Here is a 17,625-nt window from a genome sequence, read left to right on the forward strand (position 1 = left end):
TAATTTGGGATTTTAATTTTTTAGACAAATTATATTTATATGTTAAACTTATAAAATATATTTAATATAATTTAAGCGCCATATCACAATAATTATTTAGTAAATGGACATTTTTATCAGGTGTTGTGAAAATGACGTTGAGCAATCGTGATAATTTGTGTATTATTTGACAATACGTTATTTTAAAAGGTTTTCCGACGAAATAATTATGTTAACAGATTATCTATCAAACAACTGCATAATATTCATAGTTATTAATGTTATCAATTGAGCTCGCAATATCCTGTGTACGATGGATGACATACGGTGATAAATGTTCCGTGACTTGTTGATGACATTGACCTCGTGTGCCAGTTACACACTGTTTATATATAATGTGTAGAAACGTGGTGGGGATATTCCACAACAGCGGTGTTTATTCATGCAACAGTTCACAGACAAAAGTTGATTGTCATTGGCTAGAGTGAGCAGTAATGTATTTTTCAGCCAATCACTTCATTCAATCCCGGGGTCATTCCAGACGACAGATGTGAAGGTCGATCAGCCACGCAAGGTGTCAAGCTACTCTTAGGCAGTTCAAAGCGGTTTTGCGAGTAGTTAAAGCAAGCTAAATCATATTACGATGGCGGTGCAGATAGGCCGAAGTATGAACAATTCCCGAAGTTTATTGATGCAAGTGCGGTGCGGTGAGACGTGTTTCGCATTCTTTTAAAAATGTCCATTGGCCCAACCCAAGCGCATGTCCCAGCGTAGCATCAGCGAAGCGTAGCATTTATGAGTGTAGATCTGCCTAGGCCTATTATATGTTATGTGACTTGATTATTTGATTATTTATTTATTAATTATTACAAAGTCTATATCTATAGCCAATTAACAACGTTTCATAGTACCTTGGACATTATTTGATTATTTATTTATTATTATTATAAACAAATCTGTATATGAGTTGGAAGTAATTTCAAATTGTTTGCATTTCACGTCTGTATAAACTAATGGAGAATGTACGAGGGTGTGTGGTTTTGTGAAAAATAATTCACGAACGCCATAGTTGATGTTTTTTTATGGCTCTACACTTCTGACAATATTTGATTTGACCTAAATATTAATATCGCTAGTAATAAGGATTAAAGTTAAATTACATATGTATTTGTTGATTCAGATGTTTGCTCATGTAATTAATGTATATTTATGTTATTGTTACTGCAGATAAATGTATCCTCCCATAATATGTTTTCGAACAGATAAGCAAATATTGCAAATTTCTGTAATGAATTCTGAATTAAAAGCTAAATAATCTTTGTTAACTGTTCATTGCAATATAATCCACGACATAATTATTGATGTTAAACACATTAATGGTTGCAGCAGAAACGTTTTTCCGACATTGTGTTAGGATATATTGTGAGGAAGTTACGTCATATGTTTTCGAACACGTGATTGTTTCTACAAATAAACAATGTTCCGTAGCAGCACAAGAATATGTATGTATGGTATGCCATGTCTTGGCTGTGACCAAAATGTTTAGCTTCCTCATTTTTAGATAAAAAGGTTTGAGGTTCAGATTTGCTACATGACACGTCAATCTCCCTCTATAGGGGTCATACAGTGTTGTAACTGGGACTGAAAACCTTTTGGCAGCCTTACGGATGTCTACGTGATTGTTTATTACAGCAGAATATGCCTTAGAAAGATGTTCTTGGGTGTATTGACATGATCTGGATCTCTCAGTGCGAGAAGTAGTTTAAAACAGAAAAAGGAACCCTTACCTTCAGAAAAGGAATATTGTAAAGTCTCGCAGACGTTAATAAGAAATGGTCTAACCAGGCTTCCATATTTTTCTAAAAGAATCAGATTTATTTCCCTTTAAAGTGAATGACGTATTCAATATTTACAAAGCAGACGGCACATCGAGTGCAGATGTAGCCAATGCGGTAAAGTGCTACGTTTGTATTTACATGATGTACCCAAAACTAGCGATTCATTAACATTATTTTTCAATAAATTCATTGCCATAATTACACACAGAAGTGTAGCGAACAATGCACAACTTCTTCTTGTCAATCTGCAGTGTTTGCTGACGTCACACGTTCAGTACGCACTTGGAAAATTGCGTATGAATGAGCTGTTCAAAAACATATGATGTTTGAATTTATATGACGGTACGATATATTATATGTGTGGCTGCATGACAAAAGGTGCCACATGGTCAAAAAAGAGAAGAAGGTGTTTTTGAAGGAATAAGATAAAGCACATTCTACAGAGCAAAATTCTGTTTTAATTATGAAAATCTGATGAAAACTTTCCGAAATATTGAACTTTTTGTACAGACAGTTATGATTTTTTTTCAAAGGACCATCTTTGAGAAAATGAAGTCCGAAGTTTTACACAAAAAACCTGATTCATTATTGCTTGAAATCTTCATTAATAATAATAATATATGCCAACCAAGTTATTCTGTACTCTGTAACCATGTAATATTTGTTTTAACAGTATATGCCATTGACAAGAATTTATATTGAACCTCCATTATACATTCCCCACCCCACCCCCCTTTTAAAAAAAAAAAAAAAAAAAAAAAAAAAAAAAATGCACAATAGTATCCACCATCAATAAAATGAGAAACTATCAGTGCTCACACCAAATATGAATGCTATGATTAGACAGGAATATTTAGTTAAACATAAGTCAATAGTTCTCCAGCTTTGAACATACAGTAAGTTCTCACATACCAGGTTGTAACACGGCCAGAGTAATGAGCCCGATGACCACCTCGATTTCAGTAAATAGATTCGTTTGATTCGAAATCCGATTCCGACTCACTCTGATCCCTAATTACAAAGTAGTCCATAATAATGTCTTGTAACACAACGTCAGAAGCAATGTTTCTCATACTGGCATTGATGTTTAACAGCGAATTCAACTGGCGAGCCACCTCAGCTTCCTTTGTCATTACACATGCTGGTCTCACGGGCGCCGCCATTTTCTCAATTGATACCGTGAATCGAGCAGGCACTTGTTTTTTTTTTACATGTTCGTCTCGATTTAGCTCGATTTAAATACGTTTCACGTCTCGCATTACAACATACACAGTCTTAGTACTACTTCAAATGCATTTTTACTTCATAAATTGAACAGACGATCGCACGTTTTTCTTATTTTGTAGTTTGGGAAAAAGTAATTGTTGAATTTTGCCACGGAAATTGTCTCAATGCGCATTACTCCTACATGACAAATATATCTGCGCACTTGCTATATTTAAAAAGTAGAGTTCACGACCTTTCCAGTGGCATGCAATACTTGGCGTTGAAAAGTCCAAGATTTTATAATAAACTCGGCCAAATAAGTGATTAATTCTTGCGTAATTAAAGACAATTAGAATTTGATAGGTTGTACACAATCACCAAATAACATGTTTTATTGTTTTATTTTAGGAAAAACTATGTATTAGTATGAAAGTTAAGTTGTTTCAAAAACTGTTTGTGCTAAAAACGAAAGAAAAAAAAAATTTCATGTATTTTATTGTAATTGGCTGTTGCGCGATATTACAATGCGCGACATCCGGCACCTTTTGTCGTGCAGCCACACATATTGTTATTTTTGCTCTGCCCATATTCGGGTGTTATGCAAATAAATTATTCTTATTCTTATTCTGTATGATTGTATCATACCATCATACAATTTCGATCGACATACGTTTTCGATACTTTGTATGTATGTATTGCAAGATTATGCGAGATATTACGTCACCATCAACCTGAGCATAAACAACGAATGGTCTTTTTTCTCTCAATATTGAAAATGCTTCAAGTCAAGCTGCCAACTTTATGTTTTAATTAAAATACCACAAATATTGTGCATGTTATCAGTTATTCCTAATACTATATTTGAGCACTGATGAAATGCTTCACATAGCAAAATCCCGGTATCACAAATCCTGGCAAAGTTATCGTCTGCAACGCTGACATCTGACCTGCCAAAGTTAGATGATATACCACGTGACCATTACACTGAACAATAAAATGTATGGCAGGCAGGTTGGGTTACGTCTTATTTCATTCACAGCAAAGTTCTTTTCAGTAATTTCTGGTGGGGGCATGTTTAAATTTACATTTACTACAAATCAAGGTGGTTTGGTGGAGTTAGTTTTTTCGAAATTATATAATTCTGTATCTCTGTCAGAGTACTTAAAGGGACACACCCTAGTTACGGCTATTTGTTAACCATTACAGCGTTGTTTTTCGCTATTAAACCCCATTTTTCATAAATAAAATTGCACTTTACTTACATTTTATTATTTAGAATACACATTTCCATTCACCTGAAGTGCTTTTTGGTAATCCTGATGTTTGTAAAACCACGAAATGCATTTTTTGCATTTTTTCACAAGACGTGCTGTCGATAAAAAACCGTTAAGCAAGCGAGGTCCAATCTATTTTTTAGAGGGAATCTTCCTGTGTAACCGTCACTGATGTTGGTATACCACGTGACCGTTATCATTTTGGTTTGGTTTGTTTTCTTGTGCACGGTTCGCGCAATCAACATCCGATTTGTTGTTGTTCATTTGTGATATTTTCATGAACATTTTCAGTAACAATAAAGTTAAGACAAGTAAGTGTCTCAACACAAAACGTTACAAACCCTTAAAACCAATAATTTTGCTAAGTCTCACGATATCTGGAGAGGGGATACAGCCAGGACAGAAAAGTTGGAACATGTCCAGGAGAGGTGAAAAGAACGCACCCAAAGTCTGTGCGCGCACTGTGAAATTTGTCGTGACGTAGGCATTGTTGTGCTTCGAGCGACATCAGAATACTAACTTTCAAAATTATTTCAAGCAATTGGGACATGGGGATTCCCATGGTATTTATCGATATAAAACCTGCTTTTTCACTCCATTTGATAAAAACGTGATCCAAGTGTGTTACAGGTTTGTAGATTAACCAAATTATAATTTATTTTCGCTGGATGGAACTAGGGTGTGCGGCTTTAAGGTGGCAAACCGAATTTTGGTGTCGTTGACACTTAGAACAAGAGGGTTAGACATTAACCTATGACAAAAACATAATATAAATATGTTTTCAGTGAACACTGTTTATTGGTCTGAAAATTATTCAATATTATTTACAAGTTATAAGTTTATGATTTTATTTTCAAAAGACGATTTTGATGTAAATTATTGCACGGAGTGTAGACCCTACACTACCATAAGAAGGACAAAAATAGACAACCAATGAAACTGTCGAAAACATATGACGTTTGTCAAAATATAGTGAAAACACCTGTACGATTTAGCTAGTTTTAGGTGGGGTTTTTTTTAAAGGAAAACTTGATGTTCACGAGAGATTATCTCTGTTTTTTTACAATAAACTAATGTGACTTGAGAAAGGTAAAGTATTATTGTATGTACGAAGTATTGTTTTTATAATATTAATTTTTGTTGCTTATCGTATCGAAAATATATGATGCCAGGATAATAACAGGCCCTAGCCAGGATGTTTTTTTGGGGGGGGTGTTTATGCTTATGGTGAGGCATGAAGTGTTCCACACGATGGGGCGAAGCGCCTGAATTGCAATTTTGCGTTGACGAATATTGAAAAAAAAAAAGTCACCGGTAGGGGGGTCGACTTACCCCTCATTGGCTACGGGCATGCTTATACATATGTACCGACTCTCCATGGTGTGTGTGCAGAGGGAGGGTTATGAGGGTCAAAACCTCCCAGCTCAAGCAAGTTTTCTTTTTTTTTCAGTACATTTTTCAGGGGAGCAGGACTCAACCCCACCCCCCCTCCCCAAATAAACTTCACTTGCCACAGTCTAGATCACCTCCCAATAAAATTTCTGCATACACATCCTATCATTTTTGGGGTGGGTGGGGACAGCAGGTGTGTTTTGAGGAAATTGTACAAGGGGGTTTGTACTGTGGCGAGCAACATATTTTTGTGAGGGGGGAGGGGGGGTCAAGTCATGCCACCATGGATAATATATTGAATTGAAAACGAAAATTTGCTTGAAGCAAAAGGGTTAGACCTCTGAATCACAAACCACAACCCCCCACCCACCTCCCCCAGTAAACCACCTGGGCAGACTTTTTTTTTGCACAATGAGTTTTGAAAAGATCACGGAAAATGCTGGAAATTTGTGGAATTGCTTGGTACATTAGTGTATGAACCCTGATCAATGTGCTCTAGTGGTTTGGTTAAACAAAACAAATTTTATTCATTGTATAAAGTAACATGCCAATTACCTGGATCAGGCCACTGGCCATGCCAGAGACCGGATTGGATGGAGACATGCCTGAACCTTTATTGAATCAATTCAACTTATTTCCATGCTTATATCCAATTAAGGTTCAGGCACGTTGTCCTGGGTACACATCTCAATTATCTGGGTTGTCTGTCCAGAACAGTGGCATAGTTGTTAGTGATAGAGAAGAGGGTGTACACTGTAGTGGTCTTATACCTACCCACTGAGTCATTAAAACTCGCTCTGGGTGGGAGCTGGTACCGGGCTGTGAACCCTGTACCTGCGAGCCTTATGTCTGATGGCTTAACCACGACACCACAGAGGGCGGTTCCTTTATTGAATATAGGCATGTTTAAAAAAAAAAGTGTCTTGAGTCTTGGTTTCCTTTTTTCTTTTCTTTTTTTGGTCTCCTTTTGAAACTATTAGACTGTAAAATGTTGCTTGTCAGCTTACATAAGCAGGTCAGGTCATAGGGGTTTTATGTGCACATTCAGAGCAAGCTGTTGTAGTGTACACCTTACATACGCCTGACTTGGCTTGTTTACATTGGACTAGATTTTCAAGGGCATATATATATATATATATATATATACTGAACAAAAAAAGAAACTTCCGATTTGTACATATAGTATTTGTTGTGTTAAAGAAAGAAAGAAATGTTTTATTTAACGATGCACTCAACACATTTTATTTACGGTTATATGGCGTCAGACATATGGTTAAGGACCACACAGATTTTGAGAGGAAACACGCTGTCGCCATTACATGGGCTACTCTTCCGATTGGCAGCAAGGGATCTTTTATTTGCGCTTCCCACAGGCAGGATAGCACAAACCATGGCCTTTGTTGAACCAGTTATGGATCACTGGTCGGTGCAAGTGGTTTACACCTACCCATTGAGCCTTGCGGAGCACTCACTCAGGGTTTGGAGTCGGTATCTGGATTAAAAATCCCATTGCTCGACTGGGATCCGAACCCAGTACCTACCAGCCTGTAGACCGATGGCCTGCCACGATGCCACCGAAGCCGGTTTGTGTTAAAGAATTCATTGTGTAATGAAATTATATAGGTAGTATTAGCCTTGAGCTGTATTATCAGGATTCATGAATTTTATCGATTATTTTTGCACTGTTAATCGTCGACAACATGAAATTCAATTTGCACGTGCATGCATGGTTCGACATGTCCCGTGTAGTATTCGGTCAATTTGTTTTACTTGTCTTACTGACATTGTTGTCAAGTGAACGAAAACGCTTCAAAATTTGTAAAAAAATTAAAGTTTTTTTTACATTGTAGCATTTTTAGTATGAATGAATGCTATGCTGACTGTTGTGTTCTTGAACGAGATCGTTTCGGGGGTCGGGGTTGTGTCATGGTCTGGGCAGCCATTGCCCATGGTTATCGTTCACCACTAGTCATCATTGATGGCAATTTAAATGCTCAACGTTACCGTGATAGCATTCTCGCTCATCACATCATTCCTCTGTTCCATAACAATGCCAACATCTCTCGATTTTTCAGCATGATAATGCCACCTCTCATACAGCTAGAGACACTGTAAATTTTCTTAGGACAAATAACATTGATTTCATTGATGACTGGCCCGCTAAAAGTCCGAATCTCAACCCCATCGAGCATGTATGGGATAGTCTGGACAGACAATTGAGGCGTCGTCCAAACCCACCAGCTAATGTCAAAGAACTTTGTTGTGCGCTCATTCAGGAATGGAACAATATTCCACAGGCAGAAATCAACACTTTAGTCAATTCTATGCGCCTGCGATGTACTGCAGTGGTCAATTCAAGAGGTGGTCATATTCGTTATTAAGTGGGTTGGTTTTTTTTAAACCCCTACCACACTTGGTCAAAATTTCTCCCAGTTTCTGTTAACCTATGGCCATGATTTTTGCACCAAACAATGCATCGTGGAACACTCTTTAAATGCATATATAACAATTATTCCCCCAGTTTGTTTTCATCAAGTTATGTTGAAGCAAAGTTAGCGGAAGTTTCTTATTTTGTTCAGTATATATATATATATATATGTTTAACATCATTAGATCATTAGTTTCGGTGGAGTATGCAGAAATTGTAATATGATAACCGTGGCAAAACTTACTGGCATCTCCCAACATCTTTTAAGTGGATCAGTTGGATATGTGTTGTGTTTTAAAAAAAATAGCAAAATAGAATAACAATCGGGGCCCAGTTTCGCAAAACATTGTAAGCCTAGTTTTGCACGTAAACATAAATTTACGACTAAACCACAATTCGTATTACTACTAATAGTAAAACAAATATAGTTTAAAATATACATATTTCAATTTCTTTTGTCCTTAAAATGCTCCATCTTCTGTATTGATGTAATGTTCTGCGTTAAATAGATGCCAAACACATGTAAACGTATGGACGGTATAACTGCTAGTCGCAGACGTAAACTTACGTTTTGTGAAATGGACTCCTGGTACTGAATTTGGGTGCAGAAAAAAAAGAGAAAAACATGGTTAAAGATTACCGTAATTAATTGAATATAAACATAAAAATAAATAATGAATTGTTTTGTAGTCTTTAAATGAACAGATAAATAGCTGCCATTTTAAGATGTTTTCAACTAGTAAAATTTTGTAACAACTAAAATTACATACTCAGTACAGATTCTGGTTAAAGAATATGTCAGTGTCTGTATATTCAGTGTTTTTTTTAATAGTCCAAATGTTAGTAAATAGCCCAAACTGGATGTGATCTTCCAGTAATTTCACACATGGAAAAAAAAAAATATCAGAAACTAAATGAAGTTTCACCTTGTACAAACACAAACACATTCGGAAGAACATTTTATGCAGAAAGATGGGAAATGGCAGGTATGTGGCACAGTTAGCCACGAGAGACAAGCACATATCACACATGGAGGGACAAGGATTGGAATGTGAAGGTGGATAGCAAAAGAAATTGAATGATAGGAGTTGCCAGATTGGGAAGAATTATGCAATGGAATTCAAAGGAGAGAAAGGAAATGGAGCAATAGGATAAAGAGAAAAAAAAAGAAAAAGGAAATAAGACAGAACAATGTATTTAATAAAATTACTATATTTGTTAAAAGTTGTTATTAGTATCATCTTAACAATTGCAGCAAACTCGTTCCAGACAGTCAGCTATTTAATAAAGTAACATGGAGATTGCCACCCAGTTTTTAATTCTCTGGAGCAGTTTTTGTTTTCCATAACTATATTAAACATTTTGCTTTCAGTATGGTGGGTTTTTTCTTTATTGTTAAAAATAAAATACATTTTGTGACCTGAATAAAACCCCTAAAAGTAAATAAGAAAATTGCAACATTATCATTCAGTATTTTGGTCCCATTGGGCAAGATCAAAAGATACATGTAAATTAATGGCACTAAGCGAGTTTGACCAGGTAACTGAACATGGTTGACTATATTCAACACATATGCATTGCACTGTATGGTAGTAAATATGTTCAGCAGATGCTTTTACAGCTCACTTAAATGTTGTGGTTCACCTGGTGAACAGATAGTTGTACCGGTAGTTATATATATATTGGACTGATAGTTTAATACAAAAATTTACCCTCGTGATATATAGTAACAAAATATACTACCCTTTTCTGGTGCCAATTTACTTGGGGTTTGAAAGAGAAGCATTCAATGTTGGTGACAGATTTTGTAACAGAAATTATGCTGTTATAATTAGTCTTCTACCAGACCAAACGAAGGGCACGTTAAGATTCTTGTCCATCTGTCTGTATAGTTTTCCAGACCTTTTTTTTCGCATTGCCTTAATATATTTAGCAGAAATTTTGTATATATATCATGTACTGTTAAAGAACAAGTTAACTTTGATGGTGATTTAGCTATTGTTTTGACAGAGTTATGGCCTTTGAACTTAGAAGATATGAAAATTTGTTTTCCTGACCTTTTTTTCACAAGGGACGAGACATAGCCCAGTGGTAAAGCGCTCGCTTGATGCGCGGTCAGTCTAGGATTGATCCCTGTCGGTGGGCCAATTGGGCTATTTTTCATTCCAGCCAGTGCACCACAACTGATATATTAAAGGCTGTGATATGAGCTATCCTGTCTGTGGGATGGTGCATATAAAAGATCCCTTGCTGCTAATCGAAAAGAGTAGCCCATGAAGTTACGACATCGGATTTCCTCTTTCAATATCTGTATGGTCCTTAACCATATGTCCGACACCATATAACCGTAAATAAAATGTGTTGAGTGCGTCGTTAAATAAAACATTTCCTTCCTTCCTTTTTTTCACAATGCCTCAAGATAATGCAAGCTGAAATTGGGTGTATAACTTTATCATGTACTGTTACATATCTACCCATTTTCACACAGTTATGGCCCTTGAACTTGGGAGATACAAAAACATTTTGGACCTGGTACAGGACATATATTGCTTTAGCAGTATTTTCAGAATGCTTTTTATTTTAATGTTATATTGTATATATTCTGACTCTATAATGTTACTTCATGTAATATAATTAGAAGTTGCTGTTATAAATTGTCATCCCTTTACAACCTCATCGTTCTGGATTGAGCGAGCACATGCCATTTGCATATAATTCCAATTTGTAAATACTCTTTTGTTCTAAATGCTTGGATTGGTCTAAGTGATATTGTGTAACTTAACAACTAAACAACATTCATAACTCCATCAACCTTAATTTTGCTCTGCTTTCGGCAATGCTTAGAAAACAAAATACATACGTTCATCTGTTTTCTTTATTTCAAATAAATAAAATAATGTTTGTGTTAAATTTGTTAATGTTGAATCATTAAACGTTATTTATTATTTAAAATTTTATTAAATGACTGAGAATTCACTCATTTAGCTACTGATGGGAAAAAAATCAAACCACAGAATGTGGAATTTGTCTTACCCTGTGTATTAATTTTTTAAAGAAAGCTTGTTTGCCTGAGTAACTTTGGTCTTTCACTTACTACAGGTAAGAACTTTTTTTGCTTGTTATATTGGTAGACCTGTTGTTTGTTTCATTTGTTACTGGTAGTTTTTTTGTTTCACTCGTTACCTATATAGTTTCTTTGGTTAAGATTCACAGTTTATTAATCCTGTCATGAATGAGCTATTTGTTTCACTCATTACTTGTAGGCTATGTGCTTCACTCATTATTAATAAGGCATAATAAAAAAAAATTGTATGTTTCCGGTTTCCCGACCGACCCTAATTTTACGCTGCGACCCTAAAAAAATTTGACTACCAAAAAACCAAAACCCAACATCTACCGCGATTTTTGCAATCCGCAAACTAGGTTCATAACACTTAGGTTTAAAAAACCCAGAGATGAAACCTGAAACACACACATTTTTTTTTTTTGCCTAAGCTATTTGTTTCACTCATTTATTGTTAGGCTATTTTTTTCTAATAAAAATTATATAGTTTGGGGAGACAGGGTTTTGTCACCCATGTTTCTAGACTCCGATAATCAGCATCATTCACCAGCATTCACAAAAGGCTGTCATTTTTTATTCCTAGTTTTGAACTAAAACATTCCAAATCTGAATGTAGATATTCCTTTTGTTGATTATTATATACAGATATATTTTGAAATCAATATGTAACACTTGACAAACACCCCTTCCCTCACCCATAACATTTCATAACGCATAAAAAAGATATATTAATTGGAATAAATACAAGTACATGTATATGTATAGTATTATTCTTTTAAAATCTAACTTGGTTTAATAAGGTGAAAATTCCCTCTTCTGTTTTGTAAAAGACACACATATTCCCAAAGTCAAAGCTTTGGGTGTCAAGTCTAATTTCAGAAATAAAACGAGAGAATGATGGAGTATCAGTTTGGCAACATAAGTGATCAAACACAGGTATCAGTGTTCTAAACAGACTGTCCTTCATTGTTATTGGACTCGATTAAAGGCTTCTTCTCCATCCTTCTGTCTGTTTCTCTGTCTGTCTGTCAAGGTGGGATCTAGCTCAGTCGGTAGAGCTCTCACCTGGGGTGCTTGCATCGTAGGATCAAATCACCCCAGAGGACTCATTCTCTGATTGGGTTTTTTTCCTTCCCAAACAATGCACCATGTCTAACATATCACACGCAGTGATATGTGCAATCCTGACTAACTGGGATGGTGCATATAAAAGATCCCTTGGTACTAATGAAAAATATAGTGGGTTTCCTCTCTAAGACAATATGTTAAAATACCAAATGTTTGACATCCAACAGCTGATGATTAATAAATCAATCTGTTCTAGTGGTGTCGTTAAACAAAAACAAACATAAACTTCAGTGTGTCTGTCTATACCACATGTGGTTTTCCAGACTCTGTTTTTTTCTGCAATGCCCCAAGGTATTGAGCTCAACTTTTGTATAAAAGACTTTCATGACCATTTACCCATTTTTGATACACTTATGGTGCTTGAACTTAAATTTGTTTTGCCTGGTACGAAACGTGTATTGCTTTAGCAGTATTCCCGTCTCAGAATGTTGGTTTCACCTGGCGTGTATTTTGAAAACTATTTTTCATTTGTAGTGCCTTGGAGATGTATGTCTGCTCTGCCACAAATGCCGCCATGTGATTTCAAGCCAGACACCTACACGGTATGCAGCAAGTATTCACATCTCGACATGTTTGGATGAATTTACAAAGCCTGGGTTTGTCTTACAGTACAAGTTAATACACATTTTACAATGTTTAAATACTTAGGTTTAAGAAAAAACACTTCTGTCCCGGGTCAGATCACTGGCTATCCTGAGACCGGACACGGGATGGACATGCCTGAAACCTTAGTGGTATAGGGGCATGTAAAAATACTCTACGTCAAAGTTAAGAAAAACAGGCTTTGTAAATGCAACCCTTTGTCTCTTCCTTGTGTTTGTGTATGTGTGCACATGTGTAGATATGTGTATGTTTGTGAACACATGTATATTTGTGTGTAGGTTAGTGTGATATTTATGTGTGTGTATATGCATGTATGTATTATGAATGGATCTAGTGTGTGTTTTTGTGAATATGTATATATTTCTGTGATCATGTGCTGCTTCTGTGTGTGTGTGTCATTCTTATAAATGTATTTTGTTATTGTCTTTGTCTTACAATAAAATAAAGTTTATTTTATTTATTGACGCCACTAGAGCACATTGATCCATCAATCATCAGCCATTGGATGTCAAACATTTAATAATTCTGACATATAGTCTCAGAGAGGAAACCTGCTACATTTTTTCATTACTAGAAAGGGATCTTTTATATGCACCATCCCACAGACAAGATACCACATACCACAGCCTTTGATATACCAGTTGTCATGCAATGGCTGGAATAAGAAATAGCCCAGTGAGCCTACAGACAGGGATCAATCTTAAACCGACTGTTCATACCTTAAAACACATGGCCACCCACATCAAGTGAGTGCTTTACCACTGGACTACATCCCTTCCCTTCTAGTACTTAAAAGTATCCTATCTATAGTACCTTAAAACACATGGCTACCCACATCAAGTGAGTGCTTTACCACTGGGCTACGTCCCTCACCTTATAGTATTTAAAAGTATCCTATCTATAGTACCTTAAAACACATGGCCACCCACATCAGGTGAGTGCTTTAGCACTGGGCTACGTCCCTCACCTTATAGTATTTAAAAGTATCCTATCTATAGTACCTTAAAACACATGGCCACCCACATCAAGTGAGTGCTTTAGCACTGGGCTATGTCCCAACCCTTGTCTCTAACAAAAGACACCCAGCCAAGTGTTCACAATCGGTGACTAACTAGGCCAGCTAGGCTGCATGGTTGGTTGTCACAATCAATATGTGAGTTACACAGTGCGTGTTTTGGCATAGCTTTCACAACATAAAATCTTGTTCAACAGGTATATATCATTTCAGTTGATGCTGAATAGTAAAGTCACACAAGACTGATTAGTCGACCTAGTCTGGTGCACAAAAAACTACATACATGTACAATAGCCCACATTTATGAAGCCTGTTTGTTTTTTTCCTTCTTAAATGTAGATGTTTAAACACTGTAAATGTATACAGATAAATGTGTCTGGTGTGAGACAAAAATAGGGTTTGCAGTCCTTGGCTTTTGAAAAACAAAGTCGAGTGACAAATCGCACACCTCAAAATGCTTAGGTGAGTGAAAAATCACACTCATCAAAATGCTAAGGCAAGTGAAAACCAAGCATTATTAATTTATGAAGTAATTGGTACATGTAAATACAGAGACATAATAATGAAATACTAGTAAATACTAGTAAAGTGATCTCCTAATGTCAGATACATTTTTGTTATTTCCATCTTCATCGAATGAATCGATCACTGTGATAAAATATTATCGCCAGTTTCGTTTTTGTAAAGGCGGTGTATATATTATTTGGCACTCAAGATAAACGATTTTAATGATAAACACTACCACTTCCGTTGTTTTTATAAGCGTTCATATCCCCTCAAAATGAAAAGTTTACAATATTTATAAAGAACTGCTGAATAAACAGAATAACAGAAAGTAAAAATCATCAGTTTCAACCAATTATATCTGCAACTGAGGACAAAATATCAAACGATAGTTAGTGGAAACAAAAGACAGAATGACCGTTCTGATCACGTGACAAATTTGGCGCCAAATAAGAGGGGTTTTTTCAATCGGAGATTGCCAAATCCGTAAAAAATAAAATGTTTTTATTGCTTACATGAAATATAACTTTTATTGTGTCTATCAAACATACAAATGGATGCAAATATTGGACAAAATAGAGGCTGTTAAAAATACTGTTAAATTACGTTACGGTAACTTTCGTAAATGTTTCGTCAATTACTTTTTCGTACACAGTGTGGCTTGTTTCCTTTGATGTCCAGTGTGCAGACTGATCGTTGTTTTTTGTGTGGAAAAAAGTGCATTTGGAAATAGCGGAGATAGGTGCTGGAAAATAAAAAGGGGCGCTCAAAAATAAAGGAGGGCGGGGAACGTGAAAGGAGGGTGGCAAAATGGAATAGTAGGGTGGGGCACCCCGCTTAAATGGAGCAGCGAGAACATTTACTTATTTTTATACCTGGATTATGAGGAAAACATCTCCCATCTATCTTTAACTAATTGTGTTGTTTTCCCATTCCACCATCATATAATATAGCTTGAGTGCCCTATTATATGTGAGAATAACACTAGAGATGACTGTGTAATACTTCGGCAATTGTTGATTACCAAATGGTAGCCAGCTAGTATGTCTGAAATACAAATTTTTTCCTAAATCTGATTCCATAGACCTTCAGTTTGATTATTCCTTGAGTCGAGCGTGCACTATACAACCACTAAACATTAGCATGACAGTCAAGTCACGCCAGCACAACAGTAATGGAGTTTCACATAGGAGCATCAGGTTTCTTCATCTAGTGTCGATACCATGCAGTTACCAATATGTAAGTTTAATGTCAACTTGGGAATAATCATCCAGGATTTAAATTATGTATTGACTGGTTATCAGCTGCAGGATTTAAACTATGTGTTGACTGGTTATCAGCTGCCAGGATTTAAACTATGTGTTGACTGGTTATCAGCTGCCAGGATTTAAACTATGTGTTGACTGGTTATCAGCTGCCAGGATTTAAACTATGTGTTGACTGGTTATCAGCTGTCAGGATTTAAATTATGTATTGACTGGTTATCAGCTGCCAGGATTTAAATTATGTGTTGACTGGTTATCAGCTGCCAGGATTTAAACTATGTATTGACTGGTTATCAGCTGCCAGGATTTAAACTGTTTTGACTGGTTATCAGCTGCCAGGATTTAAACTATGTATTGACTGGTTATCAGCATTATGTACTGACTGGTTATCAGCTGCCAGAATTTAAATTATGTGTTGACTGGTTATCAGCTGCCAGGATTTAAATTGTGTTGACTGGTTATCAGCTACCAGGATTTAAATTATGTGTTGACTGGTTATCAGCTACCAGGATTTAAATTATGTGTTAACAGGATATCAGCTACTAGGATTTAAATTATGTGTTGACAGGGTATCAGCTACTAGGATTTAAATTATGTGTTGGTGTTGGGTGTAAGCTACCTGGATTTATATTATGCATTAACAGGATATCAGCTACCATGATTTAAATTATGTGTTGACAGGGTATCGACTACTAGGATTTAAATTATGTGTTGACTGGGTATCAGCTACCAGGATGTAAATTATCATTATTTAAATTATGTGTTGATAGGGCATCACCTACCAGGATGTAAATTATGTGTTGACAGGGCATCAACTACCAGGATGTAAATTATGTGTTGATAGGGCATCAACTACCAGGATGTAAATTATGTGTTGACAGGGCATCAGCTATGAGCGGGCACAGGAAGTGCGGAAAGCTCACTTGAATCCAGCGCTGTTCACCTTCTACAAAAAACCAGTAATGATTCACCAAGGTCATATGCAATATCTTTACGACACAGAAGGTCATCGGTATCTTGACCTGTTTGCCGGGATCGTCACAATTAGCGTCGGACATTGTCATCCGTGAGTATTTAGTATGAATATGTTTTTTGTTTTCACCATTTTTCTGAGGTTTGATAATGACAGGTAGTGGGTTCAACTCCATGCTGTTGATGGCATTCACAACGTCTTGTTCTTGTGGCCATCCAATAGAAGATACAAATCATTTCATTCTCCACTGTCCCCTATACAATGAACAAAGAAACAATTTCATGTCAAACTATTTACAACTAAATTATAAGAAGATTCTACTGGGAAATTTGGAATTTAGTGAAAAAGAAAATGAAAAAATTATTAAAACTACTTTAAAATACATAACTACTACTAAATGTTTCTGCTAAAGTTTACACTAATGTTTTGGCTAGAAATTCCCAAAACCAAAGAAAAGTATTTGGTTTTCTATTTACTATACCTACACCTTTCACTCTATCCCATCTTTTTTTCTTCCTCCTTTAAATCTACTATAGTCTGTGATATCTAAACATGTATCCGCATGTAAATTGTAGGGAGTCTTAATATAGGCTAAGCCTGTTGACCAATCCCAGTATGTTGTTTTGGCAAATAAATATTGTTTAAACCAAAGCCGCAAGTCCTTAGTTATTGGGTGTACAGGGTTGCCACCTATTTAAGAAATGTTCGCCTGGCAGGACTCGCCCTATCCATTGCCAAATTAGCTGATTACTAATTTGTATACTAAATGGCTACTTCATTTAGTCTGGCTAATAAAATATTCCTTAAATTAACCATGTTTTAATTTTTTTCAAGGGAAATACTTTATACATCTGAAAATGAACTAAACCAAAATTTGTACCCATATGAGCCATCGTCAGGTATAGAATTACAAAGAAAACATGCTTCCTGAGTACAAATTTTGTGGGGTTTTTACA

The 17,625-nt window shown here is 36.0% G+C and overlaps 1 protein-coding gene across 1 annotated transcript in view; it reads left to right on the forward strand.

Annotated features, from left to right (window-relative positions):
- The first annotated feature begins 551 nt into the window (after nucleotides 1-551).
- LOC121388063 (alanine--glyoxylate aminotransferase 2, mitochondrial-like) overlaps nucleotides 552-17,625 on the forward strand; it is a 61,470-nt gene continuing 44,396 nt past the window's right edge. The window contains exons 1-3 of the mRNA XM_041519267.1: nucleotides 552-686; nucleotides 12,784-12,851; nucleotides 16,578-16,762. Coding sequence (XP_041375201.1) covers nucleotides 623-686; nucleotides 12,784-12,851; nucleotides 16,578-16,762 — 317 coding nt within the window. The 5' untranslated portion in view covers nucleotides 552-622. The remainder of the gene's footprint in view (nucleotides 687-12,783; nucleotides 12,852-16,577; nucleotides 16,763-17,625) is intronic.

Source organism: Gigantopelta aegis, chromosome 14, assembly GCF_016097555.1.
Source record: "Gigantopelta aegis isolate Gae_Host chromosome 14, Gae_host_genome, whole genome shotgun sequence".
Classification (NCBI taxonomy): domain Eukaryota; kingdom Metazoa; phylum Mollusca; class Gastropoda; order Neomphalida; family Peltospiridae; genus Gigantopelta; species Gigantopelta aegis.